Here is a 27644-nt window from a genome sequence, read left to right as displayed (position 1 = left end):
GTTGTCTTTAAATGCATCTTTTCATGTATATAGAGGGACATGGTGGCGCTGCGGGTTAAACCGCAGAAGCCTCTGGGCTGCAAGGTCGGAAGACCAGCCGTCGTAAGATTGAATCCACGCGACGGAGGGAGCTCCCGTCGCTTGTCCCAGCTCCTGCCAACCTAGTAGTTCGAAAGCATGCAAATGTGAGTAGATAAATAGGTACCATCTCGGTGGGAAGGTCACGGCGTTCTGTGTCTAGGTGCGCTGGCCACGTGACCACGGAAACTGTCTATGGACAAAATGCTGGCTATGTGGCTTGGAAACGGGGATGAGCACCGTGCCCTAGAGTCGGACACAACTGGACTCAATGTCAAGGGGAACCTTTACCTTTCATGTATATATTACTCTAAAATATAGATATTTATATGTACTGTATCCTAAAATACACATCCTATAATCAATCTTTCCCACGTTTTTAAGCAGAAGCTGTAGCATAGCATTTGCAAAAAAAAAAAAAACCAAACAAAATCCCTGAATTGCATTCTGCTCTACATGTTAATCGAAGAATTATGAATCAGATGAAATTTTCTGCATCCCATCTTCGGATCAGATATTCATGGAGTTGTTTATTTTGGATTTCTGTAGCAAGGGAAGTTTGCAAAATGTTGGCTCCTGTCTCTGCCTGATTGCTCTTTCTGTTTCACTTCCTTTTATTTTAGCAACGGTGATGGCACTAGCCATCTGTTCTACGCTCCAAGAGTTTTATGCCTTGCAATGAGTTAGGAGACTTTTCTTTCACTGAAATTATGTAATATGAAATTATGAATAATATAGAAAGCACCTGGCATCTGCTGTGAGCCAAGGCCAACAGTTACTCCGATAGCTCAAAGGAGTAACGCTTTGGTGGGGAGAAAAAGGACCGAAAGAGCAAATCTGTGAATGTAGAGGGCAGGAGGTACTAGCACAAAATATGACCGGTCTTCCAATTCGTTCACCAGAGGAAGAAATAAAAAATTAGCAGAACTCTCTGCCTATATATCTTTCAATGGAAAAAGATCCATATATTTTGCCACGTGGGAGGGAGCAGAATATTTTGCTGCATGTATACAGTGGGACACTGTTATCTGTGTGATCCACTGGCTGAAAAGTGTCTTGGTGGTTTGCAAGGTCTTTGAGTCTTGACCAAATCAGAAGCCACTGGTTTGTTGGTTTTTCACTGAGATGATCCCATTGCTTCCGATGCCAACATTACTGTCTCTGTTGTCTCTCCAAGAACCAGTTCCAACATTGCTTTTCTAGGAGTGTATACAGGAAACGGGGGACGTGGTGATGTTGCGGGTCAAACCGCAGAAGCCTCTGTGCTTCCAGGTCAGAAGACCGGCCGTCGTAAGATCGAATCCACGTGACGGAGGGAGCTCCCGTCGCTTGTCCCAGCTCCCCATCAAGCATCCCCAGATAGGCTTGGACTACAACTCCCAGAAGCCTCCCCCACTAGCTCTGCTGGCCACGATTTGTGGGACTTGTAGTCCAAGAACATCTGGGGACCCAAGGTTGGGAACCATTGTTAGCTTTGCAAATGCAAATGGCATCTTTCTCTTCCTCTGCATTTCTCTGACCAACATCTTCCTGGGCGCAGCTTCGCCTCCTTGTCAAAACTTCATTTCGGAAGCGGCATGAAATAATAAAATTAAATATAGATACAGATGGAAAGGAAGCCCAGTAGAAACTGAGAAAGGAACTGTGAGATGAATTGCTGGGTGTTTCAGTGCCTTAGGTCTCTGGCTGCGGAACCTGCGGGTGGGAGTTCAATTCCCCGTTCGGCCTCTTTAACAGGAGCTGGGCTTGATAATCAGTAGGGTCCCTTCCAGCTCTGCAGTTCATAGGTTGTTATTATTATTAATCAAAAACACCAGGCACAGTCAATCAAAATTATAAAAACATTGGTATTAATTATATAATAGATACAAGTTTTAACCAAAAATCTAAGTGTCTGTTAAATATCAGCACAGTAAGTATGGTGTTCCTAATATTGCCCTTTTTGTAGCTCTGATATTGTTGTTTCTGAGATCTGCAACTGCTTATAACACTGTGTGAAATTTCTTGATATTGTTCCCAAAGCCCCGATGACTACGGGGACCACTGAAGTGTGTTTCATCCAGAGGCGAGATGTCTCTGTATTTTGTTAGTTTTTTCAATTCTTTATCTTCAACTCTGGCATCCCCTGGAATTGCCATGTCAATGGTCCAACCTTTCTTTGTTTTATTATACAGTGTCTGGTGTGTTACGTTCAAGGTCTCTGTCCATTTGGATCCGGAAATCCCACAGGGTCTTGCTGTCTAGTTCGCAGTTGGCACTATGAATAAAACATGAATCTTATATAATCCTGTTCCACTTTCTGCAGAAATCTGTCTCCGAGCTTCTTCCTGTCTTTGAACCACTTTGCCTGAACGAGATGGGTGGCCTCTAACCAGGTTCCTGTGCTAAAATTGACCAAAGGGGAGAAAGGGCAAAAAGTGGAGGCTCTCATTTTTCTGGACTACCCCTCCCAGAATCCCTCAGTGCCCGTGGCCAGGGCAGGAACCGCACCGGTGTTCTGCATGTGCCCCACACTTCCCTCCACGCCTCATTGATGCAGTCATCCACACACACACCCCAGCAGTGCCACGGGCTTCCCTGCCCCGCCTCCTGATCTGAGTGGGCAGCCAACAGAGGAGGCAGAGAAGGGAAGCACACACTGCTGCTGGTGAGCCGGCGATCACACAGAGGAGGGAAGCGCATGGGTGATTCTGCGGAGCAGGGAAGCATGTGGTGCTCTTGGAACATTGTGCCGGCACCGATCTGAACCGCCAAACCATGGTTCATTCCCATCTCTAGTTCTGAAAATTATAATACAGAAAAGTAATTTGTAGAGATGCTTGCCTCCACCTCCTCACTCACCCATCTTTTGGGGCTCATGTTTTCAAACACAAATCTTGTATATATTGCTCAAGTGACGTTTTAGCGTACTTAGTAGTGCAGCACAGTTTTGAGTTTCATAGAAATCCTTATCAGGTTAACAGACTATTCGGAGCACCAAAGTTACGAAATGAACCAGTGCTATGGTTGTAATCCAGAGTCATGCCCATGCCTCAGACCTTCCCATGCCTTTTTGCTCTGTCGTTGAAAGCAAAAAATATTAAGATGTGCTTCTTATATACCACCAAATAGAGCTTAATGCACTCTCTGGGCAGTTTAGAATTTAATTATGCAGCCCAAACACTGCCCCCTCCCTCCCCCACAGTGAACTGGACACTCAGTTTACTGTCCTTGGAAGGATGGAAGGCAGAGTGAACCTTGAACCAACTACGTGAGCCTCTTGGGATTGAACTCAGGTTGTCAGCAGAGTCTGGACTGCAGTACTGCAGTATAGCCACCACCTTTCCCATTCAATGTCTCTTGTTTAGATTGGACAAAGCCGTTGATGGTTTTGATCCATTGAGCCCTTGGAGAGTGGGGGAGAGTATCGTGCTTTTAATCCTGTTCCCACTTTTGTCTGCTTGTTTGTTCGTTTCAGTTCTCTCAAGCCAGACCCACCACAGCCCTTTGAAACGGTCTGTGTCCCTCACCCCACCCATGACTGTGCCCAGCCAGCCTCTAGGACACGGATGGATGTCTCACGAGGACCTGCGAGCTAGAGGACCCCAAGCCGTCCCCTCCGACCACGCCCCCCTCTCTCCTCAAAGCAGCGTAGCCTCTTCGGGAAGTGGTGGGAGTGAACATTTAGAAGATCAGACTTCTGCCCGTAACACATTCCAGGAAGAAGGGAGTGGCATGAAAGGTGAGTGGTAAGATGATCCAGTTTCCCCAACGTCCCACTCTTCTCCTGGCCTCTCAAAAGAGGGAGAGAAAGAGAGACTCCCAGGTTCAGCTCAGACCTGTCGGCACGCTTAGCGAGCAACACATGTCACGCTAAGGAAAAGGAGAAGGGGCTTAGGGGGAATGCCTTCTTTAGATCGCAGCTCTTCAAATGGCCCAGCCCATGGGGCTGCTGGGTTGGGGGCTTCTGGGAGTCATAGTCCATGAAAAGAACTTCCCCAAGAGCGATGGGCTGAACCTCCAACCCAGGCTCAGGCCATGAATGGCTCTTGTGTAGGCCCTCTGGATTTATATTAGTGCTTTCCCTAGCATATGATGTATGGAAGTGATAATGATGTATGGAAGTGAGAACTGGACCATAAAGAAGGCTGACCGCCAAAGAATTGATGCTTTTGAATTGTGGTGCTGGAGGAGGCTCTTGAGAGTCCCCTGGACTGCAAGGAGAACAAACCTATCCATTCTAAAGGAAATCAACCCTGAGTGCTCACTGGAAGGACAGATCCTGAAGCTGAGGCTCCAATCCTTGAACTACAACTTTCAGAATACCCAACAGAGACTCTGATTTTCCAGAGGTTTTAATTCAAAAGAAGTACCACTCCCACACTCTGATGAAGGACCTTTGCTCGTTCTGATCCAGCTGGACACTCTTCATACTCTCATGTGATTTATTTGCACAGCTTGTCTGGTGATCCTAATTTCTCCAGTGCATGTGTCTGGGTATGTCGCCCTCACTCAGAGTAACTTGCAGGCTTTCCTATCATTCTTCACGCTCTTTTCGGTCTGTGATGTTCCATCTGCTTGTATTTCCCAAATAGTCTCACTCGGAAAGGATGCTTCTTTTTTCTTATCTCAGCGGCCTGCCTGTTCCTTTTCAATTGATGAGACAGCGTTTTGCTTTTCTGCTTTTTATTGTGTTTACAATGGCTCCAGGTAACTTTTAGTACCCTGCGTGTGGCGCTTTTAATTTGGCTGAATTAAGAAAGCAACCATAGATCAAAATGAGTTGAGGCAGGGCCAGAATGCTCAAAGCAGAGGGATCTGTTATAGATCCATTAGTTGACAGCTACGTACTGCTTTGCATTTTATTATTAGCATAGTTGGTGCCATGTAGTAATGGCTCATCATCTGAGCAAGCCCTCTCGTGCCAGCCCCTTACCTTTCCGTCATGGCTTTTCCCAGTGCTTGGAGAAGTTACTTTTCTGGACTACACTCCCCAGAATCACACAACTTGCACACTCGCTGTTGATGAGGGTTGACGTACGAAGAAGGAACTTTGGATTCTAATTCCTGCTCCCGCTAAGATTCCTTTCTAGAAAACAGAAATAAACTCCTCCATGCCCAAGAAATAAAAATCTAGCTCACAATGGGTGATCGCTTCTTCTCTGCCTCAGCTTAACTAGTTGTGCGGCCTTCGTTTTCTTTCTTTTCTTTTCTTTTCTTTTCTGAACTAAGAAAAACAAATACATTTCCACAATCCAACAATCACAGGGAAGGAACCAAAAAACAAAACAAAAAAAATGCAGAAATCACCTCATATTTGACTTTTACTTTTTACTTTATCTTTTGTTTCATATTCTCCATCTTGATTAATATTAATATTGTCAGTGTACCGTATTTTTCTGTGTATAAGACTATACTTATGTCTAAAATCTTTAGACTAAAAATTGAGGCTCGTCTTATACACGGAAGTAAGCTGAGGAGACAACAAAAGCAAGTGGCGGGGAAAGCAGGGATCAAAGCAATCTTGCAGTGGTTTGATCCCTTTCCCCCTACATTTGCTAAGCCCCATTTATTTTTCTTAATTTTGGATTAGAAAAGCGGGGGCGTCTTATACACAGAAAAACACGGTAAATTGTTGTTTTAATTGTTTTTATGAATAATTTATTGTGAGCCACCCTGAGTAGACATATGTCTAGAAGGGCGGGATAAAAATCTAATTAATAAATAAATATTCAAAATAGATCATCACCACCATCATCCTCTTAGAATGGCAGAGCGGGAAGGGACCTTGTGGATCACAGAGTCCAGACTCTGTCAAGGAGGCCCCATGGGGGAATGGAACTCCCAACATTTGACTCCGCTATCAGATGCCTAAACCACTGAGCTATCCAGCAGTGGTGGAGTGCAATAGCTCTCGTGTGCATATATTATAAAGGGAGCCCATAGTTGTAGTTCTTTCTATAACTTTGGGGAAGCATTCCAAACTGTTTATTCAGCCTGTAGTCTAAAGAGGTGAGGGTACATGATTCTTGCCACCTCTTGCTGTAGGAGCACACTTGGTCTTGCGAAGGAAGATTTATGTCACAAATGCTGGCTTTTAATACACCATTCTGGAGGATCCTGGTTTGCTGGGAAGGACCTGCCCCCTAGTGCCCCACATGGCTCTTCCTATGCGTGTAGGGGTAGAACATTCTGGTCCCTTCTGCCCCCCCCCCCCGCACCTGCTTCAGTCTGAACATGTAATCCCCAAAAAAGTAACTTTTCCAAGCTCTGATGGAAAATGTTTGGTCTGGTCCAACAGGACTTTTCTTAGGCTGTCACAGGATTTGACCCGAAATCGCAAAATTTCAATGGATGGGGCCAGGAATTTACTTCCAGTTTGTTCTTGGGGGGGACACGGGGAGGTTTAACAGGCAGCAAACCCCTCCCCATGCAAAAATTGCTGAACCGGGAGCTTCCAGGAGTGTGAAAAACACCCAGCCTTTTTTTTTCTAGACGCGGAGAAGCTGTTTTGCCTCCCTTGTTTGTTATTGTGAGCAGTACCTCCACAATAGACTATAAAATCCAATTTATTTAACTGTTTACACTAGCACAGAAGTGGAGAAAATGGATGCAGCATGGTGTATCCTGATAAAACGCTAGTACATGATAGAATGTGGGGAAGATTTGATTTTGGTTTTGTTGCATTTGGTTTTTTTTTTTTTTTTTTTTTTTTTTTTTTTTTTTTTTTTTTTTTTTTTTTTTTGGTGGCATTAAAGAGCCTGGGACATAGGTGACGTTAGTACCCCAGTGGCCACAGCCAGTAGACTTGTTGACGTTAGTGATTTTGTCAGTAGACCTTTTACAGACAGAACAGGTGAGTTGGGGGTGGTGGTTGGTTTAAAAAAAACAAAAATTTGCCCATGACCAGCCACTTACACCTGAGGAAATGGATTATTACCCGTTTGGTGATCGTGCCCCAAAATGCCTATTGTGTCGGTTTGGTAGATTCTGCAGCAGGACGTCCTGCTGGGGACTAAAGGATAAGTAAATGCCAAATCTTGGACTTGTGATGTGAGTCCAGCTGAGAACATTAGAAAATAAGGAAGGCTTTTTTTGTGCCCCTCAAGGCTGAAATAGGAGCTCAGTTAGAAGTCTGTGTCATTGACAAGCCAAAGGATTGAACCCCCTGCTGTGTCCAGGTGAAGGTTCAGGCGTGAACCACTTCTCTGTTTTGCTGGCACTCAGGTCTTTGCCTAGAACCCAGGAGAGCTGTTAATTGTCAGAGCAGATGGTCCTCGACCTTGGGCCTCCAGATATTCTTGAACTTCAGCTCCCAGAAATCCTGGCCAGCAGAGGTGGTGGTGAAGGCTTCTGGGAGTTGCACTCCAAGAACATCTGGAGGCCCAAGGTTGGGGACCACTGTTCTAGAGCATGTGTTGCAAGGCTGTGTGTTGCCTGCACTAGACACAGTACCCAAAATGCTTCAAGCTGTAGTGCGACTTCACCCACAGATTGAGGCTTTGGCTGCCTTGCGTGAAAATGCTGGGACTTCTTTATGGCCCTGTGACCAGTCTTGGAGCAACTTCTACAATCCCTGGGAGCTGTCCTGGGTCCTGAAGTATCTGAGTCCGACCATATGCACCAAGGAGAACCTTGTTTCAGGGTCTTTATCCTGTCTTCCTCTGCATTGTTGCTGGTTGTCCTCAGGCCCATATCAGTCTCAATCTGAACCTCTACAGTTTCGCTTCCCAGCTAGAAGATACAAAGACCCTTCCGTACCCCAGGCCATTCTTCAAGTAACGCTAGGTATTTCTCTGTATAACACTATTTCATGCTATGTACAGTAGTAACGCAAAGCATGTCACAGAAAGCTTGGCATCTCCTGATATCCCCACAGAAAAGCAGATAACACAGGTCATAAATAGCAGTCATTAAGAACGCCTTCCTGTTAAGAACGCCTGGGTTGGATGAGATATCCCATCATGACAATAAGGATTCCTGACATCGCGGTCTGAAAGAATGTACTCTGTGGTTGCCAGTTAAAATGTGATTTTTTACCGCCCACCCGCCCCTGGTCTCTGTGTTAGGCTGTTCAACTTTCTTGTGATTTCCCCCTCACCCCAAAACATGGTATTTAATTGTCACACTTGTCTTGTTTCATTTCCAGACGTCCCTGCGTGGCTCAAAAGTCTGCGCCTCCATAAATACGCTGCCCTTTTCTCCCAGATGACGTACGATGAAATGATGGCCCTGACGGAAAGTCAGCTTGAGGCACAAGTAAGTTGGACTACCAAGTAAAGGACTTCCACAAAATGGCGGGGCCCGTGTAACGGCCCTGCTTGGGGGAAATTAGCTTTAGAAAAATGAGGAAATATTTCTCCGAATTCCAGACTCCTCCAAGCAGAAGTGATGCATGGCCACACTCTCTGGAGCATTCTGGGAATTGGTGTCCAAAATAGTAGCTTTTGCTAGCATTGTAAGACACACTGTACTTACGCAAGCAACCCCATCCACTGGAATTAGAATCACCCCCAATTAGAAAAGACCTAGGCATAATAATGGACTCAAGCTACAGAAAGCCACTTTTAGGCTGAATATCAGGGGAAAAACTTCGTAACCGTTAGAGCAGTACAACAGTGGAACTGATGACTTCTGGAGGTGGTGAGGGCTCCAAAGCTGGAGGCCTTCAAGAGAAAAATGGAATAATCTTCTGTCAGATCTGCTTTAACCTGGATTCCTGCCTTGAGCAGGGGGTTGGACTGGATGGCCTTAGAGGCCCCCCCTTCCAACTCTGTTTTTCTCCGATTCTTGGCTAAATGTAATGGGTAGCCCCATTTCCTTGGGGAGATTGACATCCGTATGTACGTGCTTAACAGGGATTCCTGTGTTTCCATTGCAGAACGTTACCAAAGGCGCACGACACAAAATCGTAATCAGCATCCAAAAGCTAAAGGAGAGGCAGAATCTTCTTAAATCTCTGGAAAGGGTGAGTGGTCCCATCTTTTCTTCGAAGGTGGCCTCAGCTTTTACTTTCAGCTGAGGTTTTCACCCGTGACTTTTGTTACATTGGTCAGTTGCTATTAATCATTTTGGCCTTCACCTAGAACTCTTAAACTTTCTAAGCCGATCGGTCTGATCCCAGGGGTGTGTGGACACACACACACACACACACCCAACCAGGTAAAGGGCACACAGATTTGAGGGGTGATGTGCCCTTTTCCCTTTGGGAGATACTTCAGTATGCTCTGTCGCCAGGACCGTGACATGATTGCGGCATTTCTGGATCATCACCAAACACCACGTCGAATACCAAGGTCCCCAGATTTTTGCTCCACCCTAGGGTTGAAGAATGGCTCCACAGATCTTGCATCTCTCTCTCTCTCTCTCTCTCTCTCTCTCTCTCTCTCTCTCTCTCTCTCTGGAAGCCAATGTTTATTATTTATTTATTTATTTATTGGACTTATATACCGCCCTATAGTGCTACAAGCACTCTCCGGGCGGTTTACAATTTTTTTTAAAATTATACAGGCTACACATTGCCCCCCCCCCCCCAGCAAGCTGGGTACTCATTTTACTGACCTCGGAAGGATGGAAGGCTGAGTCAACCTTGAGCCAGCTACCTGGGATTTGAACCCCAGGTCGTGAGCACAGTTTTAGCTGCAGTACAGCGATTTAACCACATGCTGTCATTGGTTTGTCTCCCCTGATGTCACAGTAAGTTCCGTTTCCAAGAAGAGGAAATCTAATCTATTGAGTGAAGAATTGGAAAGGGACCAGTGCCATCAAGAAGGAGACAAGGAAGAAAGAGTGATTTTTCAGGAAGAGGAGGAGATGAAGCAGGCTCGAGTCTGGGAGAGGGAAAGGTGGTGGCCCGTAGTTCAACAGTCAGAGTCTACGAAGCCTCACAAAATACTTGGTACTCTAAATATTACACTCGTGGTATCGAGGCAGAAGAAGAAGCTGATGGCATAGACCAAGATCCAGGTCTATAGAGCCTGTGTCCTGAGCACACTCCTGCACGGCAGTCAGTCCTGGACCCTTTGTGCACGGCAGGAGAGAAAGCTGAACACCTTCCATATGCGTTGTCTCCAATTCATTTTTGGTATCACCTGGCAGGACAAAGTTCCAAATAGAGTAGGCCTAGATAAAGCTGGAATTTTTAGCATGTATACATTACTGAAACAGTGACATCTACATTGGCTCGGGTGTGTCATGAGAATGGCTGACGGTCGAATTCCAAAGGATCTCCTGTATGGAGAATTAGCGCAGGGAAATCACCCCAGAGGGAGACCACAACTGCGATCCAAGGAGATCTGCAAGCGGGATCTGAGGGCCTTAGGAATTGACCTCAACAGATGGGAAACCTTGACATCTGAGCATTCAGCCTCATGGCCTCTCCCAATTTGAAGAGACCCTTGTCCAGCAGGCCGAGGCCAAGAGGCAGTCGCGAAACCAGCCAAATCAGGAAGCTGGACGAGGGGCAGATTGTATTTGTCTTCCATGTGGAAGGGATGGTCACTCTCAAATTGGCCTCCTCAGCCACATTAGATGCTGTTCCAAGTCCTCTACTCAGAGCACGTTCCCATTGTCCCTCAGAGACTGAAGGAGGCCTTATCAATCAGGGCATCCAGGCAGACAGTAGGTGTATAGTTAACTACCCACCCATCTCGGCTTGGGCCTCTTCAGTGCCTGATCAAGTTACCCAGGCATTTGCTTAGTTCAGCCCTCTGTTCTGTTCGTTTGTCAGGCAAGGCCATCTTGAGGAAACCTGCCGAGGGCAATGAAGCTGTGATAGATCTCTTTCATAGTTGATATACGCTCCTAAAGGCTGAGGAACAGCCAGCACGTTTTTCATTGATTTCTGAGCCAAATCCATAGTTTGTACACCTTCCTTTCCTCACTCTGTGCCCGTTTGAGGGTCAAGAAGACACAAAGGCCCCCATGATCCCCCTGTGACGTGTGCTGCAAAACTGAAGATGATGGTTCTTGATATTTCAGCTCAAGACATTGACTGGAGAGAAAGGTCCACCAAACACAGCAGCCAAACCCCCTGTTAGTTTGTTAACACCTCCTGGCCTAATGCAATTTGCCTCCATCTCCTCAGCAGTCAGCGTAGGCATTTTCCGGTTGCCCGGCATGGCACATGTCAGCAAATGCCAACGCTAACTTCTTCACTTGCAGCAGTTCACTCCAAACGCTTGTGCTTTTGGGTAGAATGAATGGGATTCTGAGCCATTGGACATAACCTCTGAGGAAATGGATGAAGGATTTTCTGGGCAGCAAGAATATCAAGAAATCTATCTCACGGAGGCTTCTCCTAACAAATTGCTTTTATACCTCAGCCCCTTAGATTAGAATACAGCCCATCTCTTGTATGAGTTGCTCAGAAGTGCAAGACGGAGGTTTCCATTCCTGTTGCGTCCGGGCATGGAGCCACTGTAGGATCAGGATGAAGATGAGCTCCCAGTCTGACCTGACATGACTCGTCTTAGATCCTGCAAAGTCCTCTAACCATTGACCTTTGCAACTCCTTTGTCTGTCTGATCTAGTGCAATAAAATCCGTTTGCAGAGACTTGTGGTGCTCAGAATGGTGTTTTGAGATCCAAGGCCCTCCCCCATCTTGCAGAAGCAAAAAAAATGCAAAAGTATTGCATGCTGTTCCTTTCGTGGTCTCTGGCCAGTTAAATACACCCTGGAATTACATATAAACAGATATTTCAGGGGTGTGTATGTGTGTGTTGTTATTTAGTATTTTCAGCCAGCAGATGTGAGTGCGCGGATTCTTTATCCTGCAAATAGTGAGGTCCTACTGTCTTTCAGAACTTGGGATAAGAAGCTACCCACATTAATGGTCGGGGGCCATTTTTCTGATCCACAGGACATCCTGGAAGGGGGTAATCTGCGCGTCCCTCTGCAAGAGCTTCACCAAATGATCCTCACCCCCATCAAAGCGTACTCTTCTCGGAACGCAACGGCAGGCGAGCACGGACGGGATCCGGAGCCCCGCCGCCCGGCTCTGATCGGCTCCGACAGCCAAGGCTCCGACTACAAGGACGCCGCCTCTGGGGGGATGCGCCCACATCACCCCCACTTGCCGGGCTGCGAGAGCGAATCCAGCGGGGCTCCTTTGCCCGAAGGCGACCTCCCTGGACAGTTCACTAAAGTGATGGGGAAAGGTAATCCGCCGCCATCCGCTCCGATGTTGCAAAACTCCGTTTGGGGTGTGTGTGTGTGTGTGTGTGCGCGCGCGTGCGTGCGTGCGTGCACGCGCACATGTGTGCGTGTGTACGCGCGCATGTGCACACGTGCATGCATTGGTTTCTTTTCACTTTGAGTAATTGTGCTTGGTTGCTCAATCTAATCTGGCTTAAAAGTGATGAGTTGGCATTCCTTTGGAGAACTTGTGGGAAGGGAAGGGTAAAACACTTCTGCGTATTCTCCCCCAAGGGAAACCCTTGAAGAGGGTCATCCTACATCAGAATGGACTTCACGGCTCATTATTATTATTATTATTTATAATGTAAGTCAAAGTGTCGCCTCTTAATACCAAAATAAGGGAGGCAGTGGGAGATAGGAGGGCCCGGCGTGCTCTGGTCCATGGGGTCACGAAGAGTCAGACACGACTTAGTGACTAAATAGCAACAAGGGAGGACGGGGAGCTGCGAAAGCAGATTTGGAAACGGGGGGCGGGAATCTTTGTGGCCCTATTGCCACCATCACCCACCCTGGTATAGGGAGTCTCAGCTGCCCAAGACAGTACAAGCTGCTTGAAAGGATGCGAGGCCCCAGCATTCACATCTGCCCCCTCATGGCCACGTGAGAGACCCACGGCGACTCCCTCCTCTCCTCGGAGGGGGAAACCTTCCTAGCCGTTTTTTTCCCCTTCCCGTAGCGGGACAAGAGAGAGCCAACCCAGCTGCTTCCCTTTTATAAATAGACTTAAACGGAGTAATTCCAGACTTGACACCACAGTCACCGCGAGCAAAATATGGAACTGAACACAGCAAGGCATGGCTGGAATCCCACCTCTGTGTGTGGGTGCATGCATGCATGTGCTCATGCGTATTCTTTGTGGGTGGCTTTTCCCTCAGTCGTGGGTCCTTTTTCAGTGGCTGCGCAGGGCCGGTTCGAGGCCTTCTAAAAAAAAAAAGGATGATGTCATATTGCACATATTTCCCCAGTGAGTAAGAGTTTCATTTCGCCTCTCTCCTCCCCTGACTTTTTAAAAGTATTGTGGCTTTTTCCCCCCTCCCCTCCCTTTTCCAGTGTGTACTCAGCTCCTCGTTTCCAGACCCGATGAGGAGAACATCAGCTCCTATTTGCAGCTCATAGACAAATGCCTAATTCATGAGGTGAGTAACGGCAGGAATACAAGCATGTGTTAGGCAAATAGAAAACTTTGTTCCTTTCCTCCACGGCTGAGAGAGACAACCTCTGGATTCTTCTGGATCTCTGAATTGGCCAGCTCCTGGCCGTGGTCTCTGTGAGTCAGACATTTGGATCTCTGTGCCAGCACCGTGTGACCTTCCGGAACATTCTGCCGCTGAGCAGTCTAGACGTGAGCCCCGTCCACCCCATGTCACACCCCGCTAGATGCACTCAAATTTTCTGTTCTTTTCTGATATGCCAATATATGCTAGTTTTCTAGCACCGTTCTTGAGCAAGGTGAGAAGGATGATATGAATTTCAGTAGAGAAATGATTAATTCATAGGGAACTGGAACTAAGGTTATCTCAAGGAACACTTACATTCCATAGTATAGAATATTTCAAGAGGGGGGGGGAGGATAAACTTCAGCAGGTATCATATGGTAACTGAACAACAGGACTCGGCTAACCGAGATAGCTTGTTTATAATAATTTGGCATATCCAGATGCTTATTTCGTTGTAAAGCAGGGGTCTCAAACATGCGGCCCGGGGGCCATTTGCGGCCCGCTGGATGATAGTTTGTGGCCCCTACCTTGCCTGCCCCCTGAAGCGCCCACGCGTCCTCTGCTGTCAAGAGTAAAAAAAAAAACCCTTGGCTCGCTTGCTGGCTGTCCCCAAGACAGCGCCTCTTGCACCTTCCATCCGGAACTGCAGCCTGCCAGCCAGCCCACCTGTCTGCCGGTTGGCAGGCTGCAGTTCCAGATGGAGGGTGCAAGAGGCGCTGTCTTGGGAGAGAGCTGGTGAGCGAGGTGCGCTGCTGGCCCTTTTCCCCAAGCGCCTGAGCTGCCGCTGAGCGATGCGTGAGAGCGGAGCTCATTCCCGGTCTGCCCTCGAAGAGCGCCTCCAAGCCGCCAACAGCTGCCACCGCCGCCTCTTCCAGGGAAGAGGGCTCGCACACCCCTCCTCCTTCTTGGAGCCCCAGCCGGGCTAAGGAAACTCCTGGGCGGCTTCCTCGTGCTCTTGCTCTGCTTGGCGGAAAATCTGATGCAGCCCAGCCTCACCCAGACGCTGCCTCTAGCGGCCCCTAGATAAATTGAGTTTGAGACCCCTGCTGTAAAGGAAACGGCAATCGAGTCCATTACCCGCCCACATTGCGTCCACACCATTGCTCCTGGTTTTTGTGGCTTTCTGTCACATTGAAGGTTTGGAAAGTAGATTTCTCAGAACCCTTCAGCCAGCTCAGCGGGCTAAGTAAATCTGGGAGTCGTAGATCAAAAATGTTTGCTGCTCCCCCCATTTCTCCGGACCCGTACAAACTCAGACGAAAGCGTCTCTCACCTCTCAGCGACCATTTTGGTTCTTCTGGCCACCCCGCCACGTTTGATGCTCCGAATCAAGCGTGGCCTCCTGTGGTTCCTTGGTTGTTTCTGCCCCCCCAAAAAACCTTCCCCAAGCTTTCCTATTTTCTCTTTTTGTGTAAGAGTAATCATTCCTAAAATCCTAATTCTACCAAAAAGAGGTCTGCATGCTTTATTTGTTTTGGGGTGGTTTTTTTTCACCCCAAAGCGGAGTGCCGTTAAACAAAACTAGAGCAAGCTGGCTTCTGATACTCAGGTCTATAAAAGTGCATTATTGTGAAGTCCAAGAACAGAAAAACTGCCCGTTTTAAGGGGGGGAAACCATTTTTATTCCTCACCCCCTGGTCCAGAGGCCGCGGCTGTTTCCATAATTGAAAAGCCGGCATGTGAACTTCATTCCTGCCCTTCACCTCACATTGAGTTTGACCCTAAAAGTCTCAAGAGTCCTTCTTAATTTGTCAGATGAACGTGGTGTTAGAAACCACCCAGTGCGGTTTGAAATCTTCCCTGTTGCAAAGACTCCTGGCTCGGCCTTGACCAGCGTAGTGACCGTTTCCTTTGCATTTCCATTCTCTGTAGTCTTTCGGTTGCCGTCTCTGCCAAGGGCCTTGTTTAAAGAAGAGAAGAGGGAAATTGTTCCTTTTTTAAAAGAATCCCGTATGGAATACCACGGGAGACGTTGTCCACTCGAGGGAGTGGCAGGGCGTTATGGAGAAGGGTGAGAACACATCGGTCCCAACAACATGGGCAGATACGGCCAAAGAGGGCTGTTATGTCTGAACGTTTGGTCCCATGGCGACCGGAGGAGTTTTGCCATTTCCAGATGTGCATGAGTGGCGTGAGGTGCTTTATTGCAAGCGCCCTGCTTGCTGGCTACGGTAAGAGCCATAATTGGCGTCGAGAGCGTAGGCTGCTCTCGGCCCCGCTTCCCCACAAGGTTGTCACCAACGCATTCAATCCGTGGAGTTCATCGACCTTGGTTTGTGGGGACGGCTCTGAGCAACCCGTCTTTGCCTCCATTTGTTTTTCTCCAAAGGGTAATCAGTTGGGTCAACGTTTCAAGAAATAAGAGCTTTCAGGCTCCCCGGGATTTTGCTGCTTGGCTCCCGAAGGGGCCTCTGAACAAGTGTGTTATTTTTCACACACACCTCTGTTGGATTTGTTTAGTGAGATGTTTTGTTAGTGACCCAGGTATGTGATCATCCATCGTCGTCATATTTTTTTTCCTGATCTTTTCCCCCCCCCCCTCTCCTTCTCTCTTGGGCAGGCATTTACAGAGACACAGAAGAAAAGACTTTTATCGTGGAAACAGCAGGTGCAAAAACTCTTCAGGTCTTTCCCTCGGAAATCCATCTTGGACCTCTCGGGATATCGGCAGCAAAGAACGTAGGTTTAGAACTTTGCCTCCAAAAGGTGGCCTCGGGGGGGGGGGGAAGGTGGTCTTGATGCGGGTTCTGCGCTGGTTTTGGGAGGCTGGTGGGCAGGATGATGGGGAGCCAGAAGCCCAGAATCCAGACCTTGGCTTGTTGTTGCCCGTGTGGGAGATGGACCTAGAAATTCCTAATGCTAGCTCAGAGACATCTTTCTAACCAACATCTACGATACTAGGAGAACTGTTGAGGTGTGGGATGGATAGGCCTACATAATAATTAATTCCCAATTGTTTAAAAACGGTGAGGCAAACATTTGTGTAATTAACTACAGTCGTTGAGATGAAATTTGCATCCTCTCCCATTTTGAGCAGTGACACTTAGCCAGCCGAGTCTATGGTTCAGAGCAGAGATGGGCACAAACCCCCAGTTTGGAAGTTCGTCCCGATTCGTTGACTGTCACAACAGGGGTTTGGCGGTTCGGGGCCCTGCCTCCTCTGTTGGGCGCCCACTCAGAAACGGCACCCGGAGGAGGCAGAGCAGGGAAGCTGGGACACTGCTTCTGAGTGGGCACCCACCAGAGGGGGCGGGACGCTGAACCGCCAAAGACCTGTTGCAGCAGTAAACGAACCGGACGAACCGCCCAACTGGCAGTTCGTGCCCATCTCTAGTTCAGAAACAAGCGGCATGGTTCTAGATGGTTCTAGTGGTTTCAAATGGGTGCTGTGGTGGATTTGTTTTATTTATTTATCTATCTATCTATCTATTTATTTCAGCCGAGGCTTTGGCCAGTCAAACTCCTTACCGACAGCTGGATCTGTAGGTGCAGGAATGGGTCGGCGGAACCCACGCCAGTTCCAGATTCCCTCCCGGAACCTCTCCACCACACGGTTGGGCCTTCTGGGCCCCAGCGGCCTTCTCGGAACAACCCAGCGCAACGCAGCTGCTAATCCCACCATCCTGAAGCAAGGGAGACAGGTGGGTATCCGCCAGGTGGCGTGATTGGTTCTTTCCAACGGAAGGATGGGCTGTGAACAGAGGTTCGAAGGAGCACAGGGCTCTCCTCCCGCAGGGATTGCGGTGAAAACGGAATCCAAGTGTGCCCCTGTGCTGAAGGTTACTCCCATGTCACCACCGATCCCGCTGGAACTTTTCGTGAATACAGTGGTGCCTCGCTTAACGAGCGCACCGTTTAATGACGAATCTGCATAGCGACGTGTTTTTTGCAATCGCTAATGCGATCGCATTGTGATGTTTTGGTTGGCAAAACATCGCATTGCGAAGATTGGTAAGCGAAACGCATTGCGATGTTTAGAAAACAGCTGATCAGCGGTTCCAAAATGGCTGGCAGGTGCAGAAAATGGCGGCCCGCAGCGTTTTTGCGCCCTGCCCTCGCTTACCGAGGCGGCAAAAATGGCGGCCGGATGGGGAATCTTCACTTACCGGTGAGTTTTCGCCCCATAGGAGTTTAATGCGTTCCTATGGGGTTCCCCCCCTACATAGCAACGTTTCTGGATAGCGACGTTTTTCCTGGACGGATTAACGTTGCTATGTGGGGCACCACTGTATAAGGAAAAGTTGCTTGGACTCTTGGAGTGTGCTGTTATAAAATACTGCAACTCGTCCGGGTCGTTTCAAAAGCACCTTAGGCCACTCATGAAATTGTAGGTCTGTTTTCTTGAGCCCATGGAAATTTAGGAAGCTGCCTTACACTGAGTTTAGACTCTTGGCCCATTTAGTTCAGGGCTGTCAGCTCTGACTGGCAGCACCTCTCCAGGATTTGAGGCAAAATCTTTTCCTGTCCCTAAGTGGAGATCCACCCAGATATTGACCAGATCTGAACCTGCTCAGCCTGCAAAATCAGAACAAGACTGGGGGTGTTCACAGTGGTTTGGGGGTGTAGGGACATCAGTTTTTGCTTGGTGTAAGCTTTTGTGAACAGTGTCCCACTTCATCAGCTGCTTGCATTCAGTGAAGTGGACCCCGGTCTGTGCAATCTTCTGCCAGATACAGCATGTGTCTGGGCAAGTGTAGAACAGCGATAATAGCATTAAATAACATAAACATAGTTAAAAGCGAAGCTAAAGTTAAGTTGACATTGCCTTTAAAAATCGGCAGCCACCAAAAGCCATAGGTTGATCTTTCCAGAGGTTATTCAGATGGAGTATTTTGAAAAGCCTACTGAATAAGAAGGTTTTGAAGGATTTCTTAAAGGTCACCAGAGAGGAGGGCAGGCGAATGTCAGACAGTCGCTCATTCCAAAGCTGAGGAGCGACCGCCAAGAAGGTCCGGTCCCTTGTTTCATCCTTCTGGGCCTCCCTTGGGGTTAAAACTCTCAGCCCTCCCGTCTGGGACGCGCGGGTAGGACGTGCAATCCCTCTTGGAAGTCGGCGTTTGGCCGAGCCAGGCTTTCCTGAGCTCCAGGCAGTCAGTCACTCGTGTACTTAACCCGAGGCACCCTGTTATAGAGCCTTGCAGGCCATTGGGATTCTAGGAAAGCTGTACAGTGGTGCCTCGCTTAACGAGCGCACCGTTTAACGAAGAATCCGTATAGCGATCCCTTTTTGGGGATCGCTATACGGATCTGCCCCAATCGCCGCACTCTCTTTGCGATGATTGGGGCGTCCGGCGGCCATTTTGGAGCCGCCGATCAGCTGATCGGCGGCTCCAAAATGGCCGCCGGACGCGAAAACATCGCTGGAGGGGTAAGTTTGGACGCTTATTGGAACGCATTAAACTAAGTTTAATGCATTCCAATAGGCTTTCCTTACCCACACAGCGATGTTTTCGTATAGCGAAGGTTAATCCGGAATGGATTAACCTCGCTATACGGGGCACCACTGTATTTCGGACTACGGTTCCAAGAATCCCCTAGGCGGCAGGTCCATTTTAGCACTCTGTGAGCTCTGGCACTCGGATCTGACCGTTAAAGAGGGATCCACCCAACACTTGCGGGCGGACACCCCCAAAATGGTCCCGGCAGGTTGTGGTGGGCAGATCTGGAGCGCCGAGAGCAGTAGCATGGAGTGGAGGCGAGGGGCGGTCTCGTACTCCTCCTTTCCTCTCTGATTTGGCGGTTTGTCTTACCTCCGCGATGCCCCGTTCCTTCTTTCTGCCCACAGAACCTTTGGTTTGCCAATCCAGGAGGGAGCAACAGCATGCCCAGCCGAAGCCACAGCTCGGTACAAAGAACGCGCTCGCTGCCCGTCCAGACCTCTCCTCAGACGATGCTGATGTTTCAGCAGTCAGGTAGGCCTTTGCTGATGATGGTTGCCATCTCTGCTTCTCTCTCTCTCTCTCTCTCTCTCTCTCTCTCTCTCTCTCTCTCTCTCTCTCTCTCTCACACACACACACACACACACACACACACACACACACACACACTCTGTCTCACTCTCTCTCCCCTCCGCATTTGGTAAGTAAGGTATCCTCACGCTTTGTCTCGCAGGAACGGGGGGGGAGAGCAACCTTACAGGAAGAGCCTTGTGCTACATCAGTCAATGTTTCTGACCCTTACCTGGCTGGGCTTCCCCAGCGCTACCAGAAGATTCTTGCTGATCCTCTCCTATCCCAGTACAAACCAGACCTCCGTTGTGTGAGCTTGTGTGAAAAATCTGGGAGGCAAACCGCCCGTCTGTCAGCCTGACACAGAAGGCAGACTTCGGTTCATGAAATTAGGATTTTCCCGGACCAAAACAGGACAGCCAGGAAAGACAGAAAGCGATGATTGATTGGTTGATTGATTGAATTTATACCCAGCTCCATCTGGCAACCACAGAAGAAATGTGCTGAAGCAGAGGAAATGTATGATGGACAGCATGCTTTGCTGCATTGTGTTAAGAAATAGTTTGGAAAGTCCCAGCAGTCTCTGGAGATGAAGAATGTTACAAAGGGGCATAAACAATTTTTGCATCAAGCCGATAAATGCTTATCGCTGTATGGACGATTTGCCTTATGTCGCAAGAGGCCTCTGGACTCTTGTCGCTTATGTGCAATTAATTGCAATTGGATCCTTCCTTTTTTGCTTTTCAGTAAAGCTAGCTGCATTGAGACAGTCCGTTTGTTTATGACTCATGATCTTTTGGATTGCAACCCTAAGCAGAAAAGGGAGCGGTGTGGAATCCCTGTATTTTCCATCTCACTTTGGGAATTTACAGATATGACGATGCAGGAATTCTCACCCCGCCTAGGACGTATGCTCTAGCCAATACCTCTCCCCCTCTCCCTGCTGTTAACCCTGAATGCATGGGAGGTGGCGAATATGAACAGGAGAGTTTACGCTGTCCATGGGGGCTCTCCATGTGAACTGGGGTCCTCATTTCACAGAGGTCCAATTCGCACACAGAACCCCCACTGTTAAGAAACCTTTCCTGTTCAGGCCGGCCACCCTCCTTGTTTTCAGAGCAGCGAAACGAGAGATGGAGAATAGCCTTGCCGAAAAGCTCCCCTTGAACCCACTGTGAGTATTCCCGGGTATGAAAGACTTGAAAAGGATTTGGATTTTTGTTGCAAACGGGTTTTGCAGACAAGACCTCTGAGGTCCTAGAAGCGCCTTTGCCACTAGAGATAAATCTCTCCGAGGTGTTTGGTTCAGCTGGCTAGAAAGGCATCTGTCCGTCATCCTGGAAAAAAGAGGGAGAGTGGGGGGAGGAGCTTGACCGCCTGCGGAATTCTGGGAGTTGTAGTCCACAAGCCCACCTCTAACTGAAAAGTGTCCCAATAAAAAAAATACACAAAAGTCCTGGTGGTGATCCCATTGTGAAGTTCCTTCTAGCATTCAGTGGGGTTTTTTTTCTTCTTCACCTTACGCATTTTCTTCCTTACCTCGGCAGAGTTCCCGGTACCGGCAACAGAACCGGATATCAATAACAGGCTGGAGTCGTTGTGCCTCAGTATGACCGAACATGCCCTGGGAGGTGAGTATGACGTTTTATTCCCTCCTTTGCATTTCCACCAATATAGCATGTTTGGGTGTCTTGTCTATTGTGCTAAACCAGGTGGTAGAAGTCAAGATGGCACTAACAAGAGGAGAGTAAGAGAGAGAGAGAGACCCAGATTTAGGAGGACGGAGATGGGCAAGCCTATTTGGGTCCTTCTTATTTGTCCTACTCTGGAGTAAGCCTCACAGAAGACCCCCCCGGAATTTCCTTCTGAGTGAAGAGGCTTCCATGCTGTGGGTGAAAAGGAGCAATCATAGCAAGCCAGCGGCCATTCAAAGGATGAAGTGTCAATTGAGGAAGTTGCGCTCATCAAGGTGGAAGAGAAACCCAAAGGGTCCATCAGAATTTCAGCCCAGGAGACGAAATAGCGTCAGAGACCTGTTTCGGCCTGGCTTCTTATATGCCTTCAAGCTGCAATGGGACAGCGAGGCTCATCTTTTCTGCAGCTGCTTTGAAAAGCATCTTACGGAGACATCTCACACCTGAATCTTGTTCCCTGTCAGTTGTTTCCATCCAATAACGCATGACCAAGGATTTCCAGTTGGAAGGATGCTATAAATCAGTGGTTCTTAACCTTTGTTACTCGGATGCTTTTGAACTGCAACTCCCAGAAACCCCAGTCAGGACAGCTGGTGGTGAAGGCTTCTGGGAGTTGCAGTCCAAAACTCCTGAGTAACCCAAGGTTAAGAACCAGTGCTATAAATAACTTGGGAAAGAAAGAGGGGAAGCAAGTGGGTTCCTTGAGTCTGGCTGGCTTCTGTGTGATTTCTGCTTGCATCAGACCTTTAGCACGACTCCACATTTGTTGCTCTTACGTCTGAGAAGTTTCCTGGGTGGATCCATTCAGGCTTATGGGGGCCAGGCAGTGGTCATATTTATTTGACTTAAAAGCATTGACAAGGGAGAGCGATGGAACAGCTCACTTGGAGACGGCCAGAGAAGTTGTAGGGGGCTACTCAGCCTCCGTCCTTAACAAAACCCACTGTGTCTCTCTGCCATCTGTGCCTGTGTAACTTAGAAGCCACAGCATTAGCAGAAACCCTCAGAGGTATTTCCTCTGCTTCACTTCAGCACTAAAAGGAGAGCATTATGCAAGTCCTCGTGGCAGCAGACGGGGTGGGGGTGGGTGTTAAAATGACAATGGCTCCTTTCCAGTTCTTGCGTCCTTCTTGAACTTCTCCAAGAGAAAAATGGGAGGTCGCAGTGACGCTCTTGCGGATGGGTGAAAGAGCTGCCACGTTCAAGATGATATTCCACGCTTGAGCTTGGAAAGAGGGGAGGTTTTACATTAAACATTAAAAATAGCTGGGTTCCGAAACCAGAGTTTTCGGAAACACGCATGGCGATGTAGAACCGGTTGAGACGGGTGTGTGTAAACAGGGATGTTGAATGGGACACACACGCCCCACAGTCTGATGCGATGGTTTATCTAGAAACCTACAAAAATCATGAAGGATTCTTCGACCAGAGGCACATATGAAATGATATATTAAAAAAAACAACTTCGCCAAGTAAGCCTGGCCTATACCCAGCTGCCTCGGGCCTCCAATTATAGGAGGTTGCCTATAAACAAAACAGATGAAAGCAAAATGCTGAGGCTTAGGTCGTTTCCCCGTTTCGCGTTGATCCATCTGCTTCGAATACATCCCAACATTTTCCAATTAAGACCACCGTTTTAATCCTCAGAATTGGTGTTTGGAAAAAAGAGCCAACCATGTAGCAGAGGCCGTGTTGTACCAAGAGGACGTCCCGGGTTTAATCCTGAGCTGTTTCAGTTCCAAAACACTTCAGGCTATAAGTGATAGGAAAGAAGACTCGCCTGTCCTGGATCTCGCCTGTCCTGGATCTCAATCTGAGGGGGGGGGGGAGTAGACACTATTCTGTTATCCTTTTTAAAACATGTTTTTGAATTTGTGCCTCTTGTATTCCTCCAAAATGTGCCTTAAGCCCTGTAAGCTTTTCAGACGCTCTGATTTCCGAGGGACGGCACACCCCTGATCAAACAAGAAATCTCCACCAATCCTCACAAAATTATTTCCCCAGTTTTATTATGTATTTATTTACAATATTCTCTTCCCCCCCCCCGCCCACCTTTCACCTCGAAAGGACCCAAGGCGGCTCGCATCGTTCAAAAGGCGATATACAAAGCTAAAAACAGCAAGGGTGCAGATACTGAAAAAAGAATCAAAGAAGTATCACATTAAAAACACATTTGCTCACTTCGGGGCTGTGTTTTGGTAGATCGCCACGGGCCGTTTTGCAATGGCACACAGGGTTTATGCTGCAGGGAGATCTAGTGGCTTCCGGCAGGTGTCACCGAATTCTTGGAAGGTGGGTAGGATCACCGGTGGGACCCAGGAGGGCTCAGCTTTTGTCTTATTTCTCTCATTCCCGTCTTACCTTGTGTTCCATTTCCCGTGCTCACCTCGCTTTATCTTCACCCTATTAACCCCAATCCTGCTCTAATTCCCTTCTGGGCAAGGGGGGGTAAGAAGAATCTTCGAAATGGTGCCAAGGATGGAGAGCAGAGATGGGCACAAATCGCTATTTTAGCAATTCGTCCTTTGGCCGAACAGGTATTCTGTGCTCCCCAGCTCCACCTCCTCCAGGAAGCCCATCTCTAAATGGAGAGCGTCCATTTTTCCTTGACCTGGTGTGATGTCATCCTCTGGTTGAACTCGCTCCCTAAGAGCAACTTGAAGGGACTTGGCTGAGCACCGCCGTTTCTCCCTCGCCTACGTAACACTTTTAAAGAGCATCCATTCGTCCGCATAAAAGTTGGGACATGCAGAAGAATTTACAAATGAACCCTGCGTGCCCCCCCTCACTGCTAGATTTTTCTAGAAAAGCAGGGCAGAGTTGGACAGATACCTTGCTTCAAACAGAGAAATGTGTCTATGTATGCACATGTGTATTTATTGATATTCCCACCCATTTTGAGTCAAGTTAATCTCTCGACCTCGCTTTACTTTACTTTAATTAGATTTATGCCCCGCCCCTCTAGACCAAGTCTACTCGGAGCGGCTTACATACGTAAAAACATTATAAAGTCTTAAAGCATTAAAAACATTAAAATATCAAAATTTTAACAATTACAGTGGTGCCTCGCAGAACGAGCGCCCCGTAGAGCGATGAATTTGCTCTACGGTGACGCTTTTGCGATCGCTAATGCGATCACAGAGCGATGCCCCCAATGTGCGAAAATCGCAGAGCGAAGGTCAGTAAGCGGTTCGCTTACCGACCTTCGCTTTGCGACCCGCCGATCAGCTGTTCCGCGGCTTCAAAATGGCCGCCGGAACAGCCGAAAAGGCCGGGCGCAGCGTTTTCGCGCCCTTGGTAAGCAAGGGGAGGACGCGAAAACGCTGCCGGAACAGCCGAAATGGCTGCGCGCAGCGTTTTCGCACCCTGCCCTCGTTTACCAAGGGCACGAAAACACTGCGGCCGGCCATTTCGGCTGTTCCGGCGGCCATTTTGAAGCCGCGGAACAGCTGATTGCAGTCATTTTCGCGCCCTCATTCAGCGAGGGGAGGGTGCAAAAATGGCTGCCGGCCATAGAGGGACATCGCTGTACGGTGAGTAAATCAGCTGATTGGAACGCGTTAAACTAAGTTTAATGCATTCCAATGGCTTTTTTCTTTCCGTACAGCGATGTTTCACACAGCGAGGGTTAATCCGGAACGGATTAACCTCGCTGTGCGAGGCACCACTGTATATAAAAGCCTTGCCAAGATGGAAAGATTAAAGAAAAGGTGAAGACAGTTTAATTGACTGGAGGGAAAGCCGCCTCCTCACTTCCCATCCACAAGTAAGTCCAATTTAAACGGAATTTAGTTTAAATCATTTTTAAAAGCACACCAGTCAGGGAGCACCCATGCATTAAAACTGGGCTTCCTCCTTCCGGCTGATAAGTCGGCAGATGCTCCTCTAACTTTTAAAAGCTATTTGGTGTTTAATGAAAATGGGGCTTCGGGGAGGTGGTGTAGCTTCGCTTCGATGGGAGTTCGGAAGCCTGGGAGCAGCGACCCAGAAGGCCTGATTTGGCTCCTGTTTAGGCCAACGTTTAGATGATCTTCTGGCTGTGCTTTCTGGTTCCTGTGTGTAACCCTGGACACGTTCTTTCAGATGGTGTGGACCGGACCTCGACCATCTAGACGTCGGAAGCGCTTAACGGTGCTGGCCGTGAAAATATAGGGCTGCTGGACCAGTGACAGATTCGAAGACGCGCCTCTCTCGACGTGCTAAAGATCCCTGGAGATATTTGGCAACCTTTTCGTGGCTGTTTTCTTATTTCCTCCATCATCCTCCTTTCTCTCTTGTTTTCATTTTGTGGAAGGGCCGCTTTATCTGCCCCGTGACATCGTCAGAAGCAGAACGGGGACCGGCCAGATTTTGGGCGGGGGAAGCCAGCGAAAGGGCAAGGTTCCCGCCGTGCGTCTCGAGAGCGCCAAACCACAAGAGAGAAGAAAGAAGGAAACCTATCGGTCACCTGTAAATATGAGCCACATTTCACGTGACATCCAACCTGCAAATGGAGCTGTGCTTTTAAAAAAAAATATCTGGAGAAGGGGGTGCGGATGGAAACAGCCGTGAGCAAACAGGAAAACCACCTTTTCCCTGCAGCGAAGTTCATAAGAGTGGCTTTGAATCCTGTGTATTGTTTACACGAAGGTGGGTAGGAAAGAGCGGCTTAGAGGTGCTGAGCACTCCACCCACCTTCCCTTCCTGCAGTGTTACCCAAATATATATGCACACACATACACACACACATTAACTACTCCAGGTAATTGCCAGTGTCCCCACCCAATCCGCCACGGTCCCTTATGAAACTCTGCCCACGTGGAGCGGAAGCATTGCAGAAGGCTGCTTGCCGAGACACAGGGACCCAGCAAGAAGGGCAGAGGAACCAAATCCAAAGGGGCAACACATGCCAGAGGAGGAGAAATCAGGACTCCCGAATCCCAGAGCAGGCGTTTGCTGCCGCCTGCAGGGATCCAGAGCCTTCTCTCTTTCCTGCCCACCTCCCTCTCGTAAAGGATCTTTTGCATGGTATCTGTGTGGGTGTGTATTATTTTCTTCCTTCCTTCTTTTCTTTTCTTTCTTTCCTTCTTTCTTCCTTCCTTCCTTCCTTCCTTCCTTTCTTTCTTTCTTTCTTTCTCAGTAGCAGCAAGTTTTGCCTTTTGAAATCGCTGCCAGGCTGTTGATTCTAGGAAGACTTGGGCCCTTGTGACTTTTTCTGGTCTTTCCAAGCTGGGCCGAAGCAGGGTGCCAAAGAAGGAAGCGGGAAACGTTTCAGAGCAGACAGAGGAATTGTTGCAGGGAAGGTTCTCTTCCTTTGGTTTTGTGTGTGTGTCTGTCTGTCTGTGTGTGCGTGAGTGAGAGAGAGAGAGAGAATGTATATTTAAAAAGGATGCTGCATTTGGGACTTGACGCAGCTGGTCCCATGTTGTAGGAAGAAGGATGTTTATCTGGATGAGCAGAGGCATGTCTATTGGGGGAACAGATGTATGTCTGCTCTTGGCTTGGAACTGTAATGCAAGACAATAAGTATGGGGCAGAAGTGTACAGCCCTTCCCCACCCGCAGAAAAGGGCCACTTAGCACCAGATGTCTCCTTGTGGGCTTTGCACATAACCTAAAGCCGCCTATGGAAACATGTTTTTGAGTTATACTAATTTCTTGCTATGTGATGGCTGATTTTCCACAGTATCAGGGAACCCTCTATGGTGTCTGTAGACTGTAGAAATCTGGAGGTCTGTGTTCTTTGGACTACCGCTCCCAGAATTCTGGGAGCGGTAGCTCAAGACGCACAGATCTGCACATCTTTACTGGATAGTATTGCTAGCTTTGGTTCCTTCCTCTCATGGGCTCAGAATCCTTTCTTGCCAGGATTGGCCCCACTCTCAGACCTACCTGCCTTGCGGCCATGATTCCCACCTTCCATAAGCCACCCTCTGCTTAAGTACTGTCAGTGTAAATTGGGGAGTAGAATGGAGAACAAACCAGTATTAATGGTGGGCCCGGCTTCAACAGCCTTCGTCTCCCGACTGCCTCCTGGCGTGGTTGTTCATCTCGAGATGCATCATGGCTTGAGAGGTTCACTGTCACTTTACTTTAGTGCCTTCCCCCAAATTCCAACCCTCTTTCGCCACCTTCTGAGGTCGTTTTGGAAAGAGCTCTTTATACTTCTGAGTAAAAATCCTTAGGGCAGAGTGATTAGGGGGCCGGCTTCCTTGGGCCGTCTTTCAAGGAACCGGTGGTGGACTGACCTTCTCGGGCCAGTGTTTGGTGTAGGAGGTGCCCACCTCTACCGATCAGAATCCGTAAAAGGACTCCCCAGGCAAAGATGCCTGGCTGGTTGTTGTTTCCTGCCCCGTGAGCTACTTAGAGGAGGTGTAAGACTAGGAGGGCACAGTGTGCCCTTCCTGTGCCGAAGAGACCCATGCAGGAGGGAAGGATAAATAAAGCAGTGTGTGAGACAGCGGCTCTCCGTCTAAATGGGCCGTTTGTTCTGGAGAATGTTTGTGCTGGAAAGCAAGACACGGCCGCCTTTCTCCAGACCTGGCAAACAA

General features: G+C 48.4%; 1 protein-coding gene across 2 annotated transcripts in view; it reads left to right on the top strand.

Moving 5' to 3' along the window:
- Positions 1-27644, top strand: part of SAMD4A (sterile alpha motif domain containing 4A) — a 124632-nt gene extending 96988 nt beyond the window's left edge. The window contains exons 3-12 of one of the 2 annotated variants that reach the window (XM_078384061.1): positions 3536-3799; positions 8207-8316; positions 8939-9025; positions 11919-12216; positions 13307-13392; positions 16034-16152; positions 16913-17114; positions 19259-19385; positions 20969-21052; positions 25199-27644. In XM_078384061.1, the coding sequence (XP_078240187.1) occupies positions 3536-3799; positions 8207-8316; positions 8939-9025; positions 11919-12216; positions 13307-13392; positions 16034-16152; positions 16913-17114; positions 19259-19385; positions 20969-21052; positions 25199-25227 (1406 nt within the window). In that variant the 3' untranslated portion in view covers positions 25228-27644. The remainder of the gene's footprint in view (positions 1-3535; positions 3800-8206; positions 8317-8938; positions 9026-11918; positions 12217-13306; positions 13393-16033; positions 16153-16912; positions 17115-19258; positions 19386-20968; positions 21053-25198) is intronic. The other variant, XM_078384066.1, reaches the window with a different exon arrangement.

The sequence above is a fragment of the Pogona vitticeps genome, chromosome 1 (genome assembly GCF_051106095.1).
Source record: "Pogona vitticeps strain Pit_001003342236 chromosome 1, PviZW2.1, whole genome shotgun sequence".
Classification (NCBI taxonomy): domain Eukaryota; kingdom Metazoa; phylum Chordata; class Lepidosauria; order Squamata; family Agamidae; genus Pogona; species Pogona vitticeps.
This window is presented reverse-complemented; position numbering and strand designations above follow the sequence as displayed.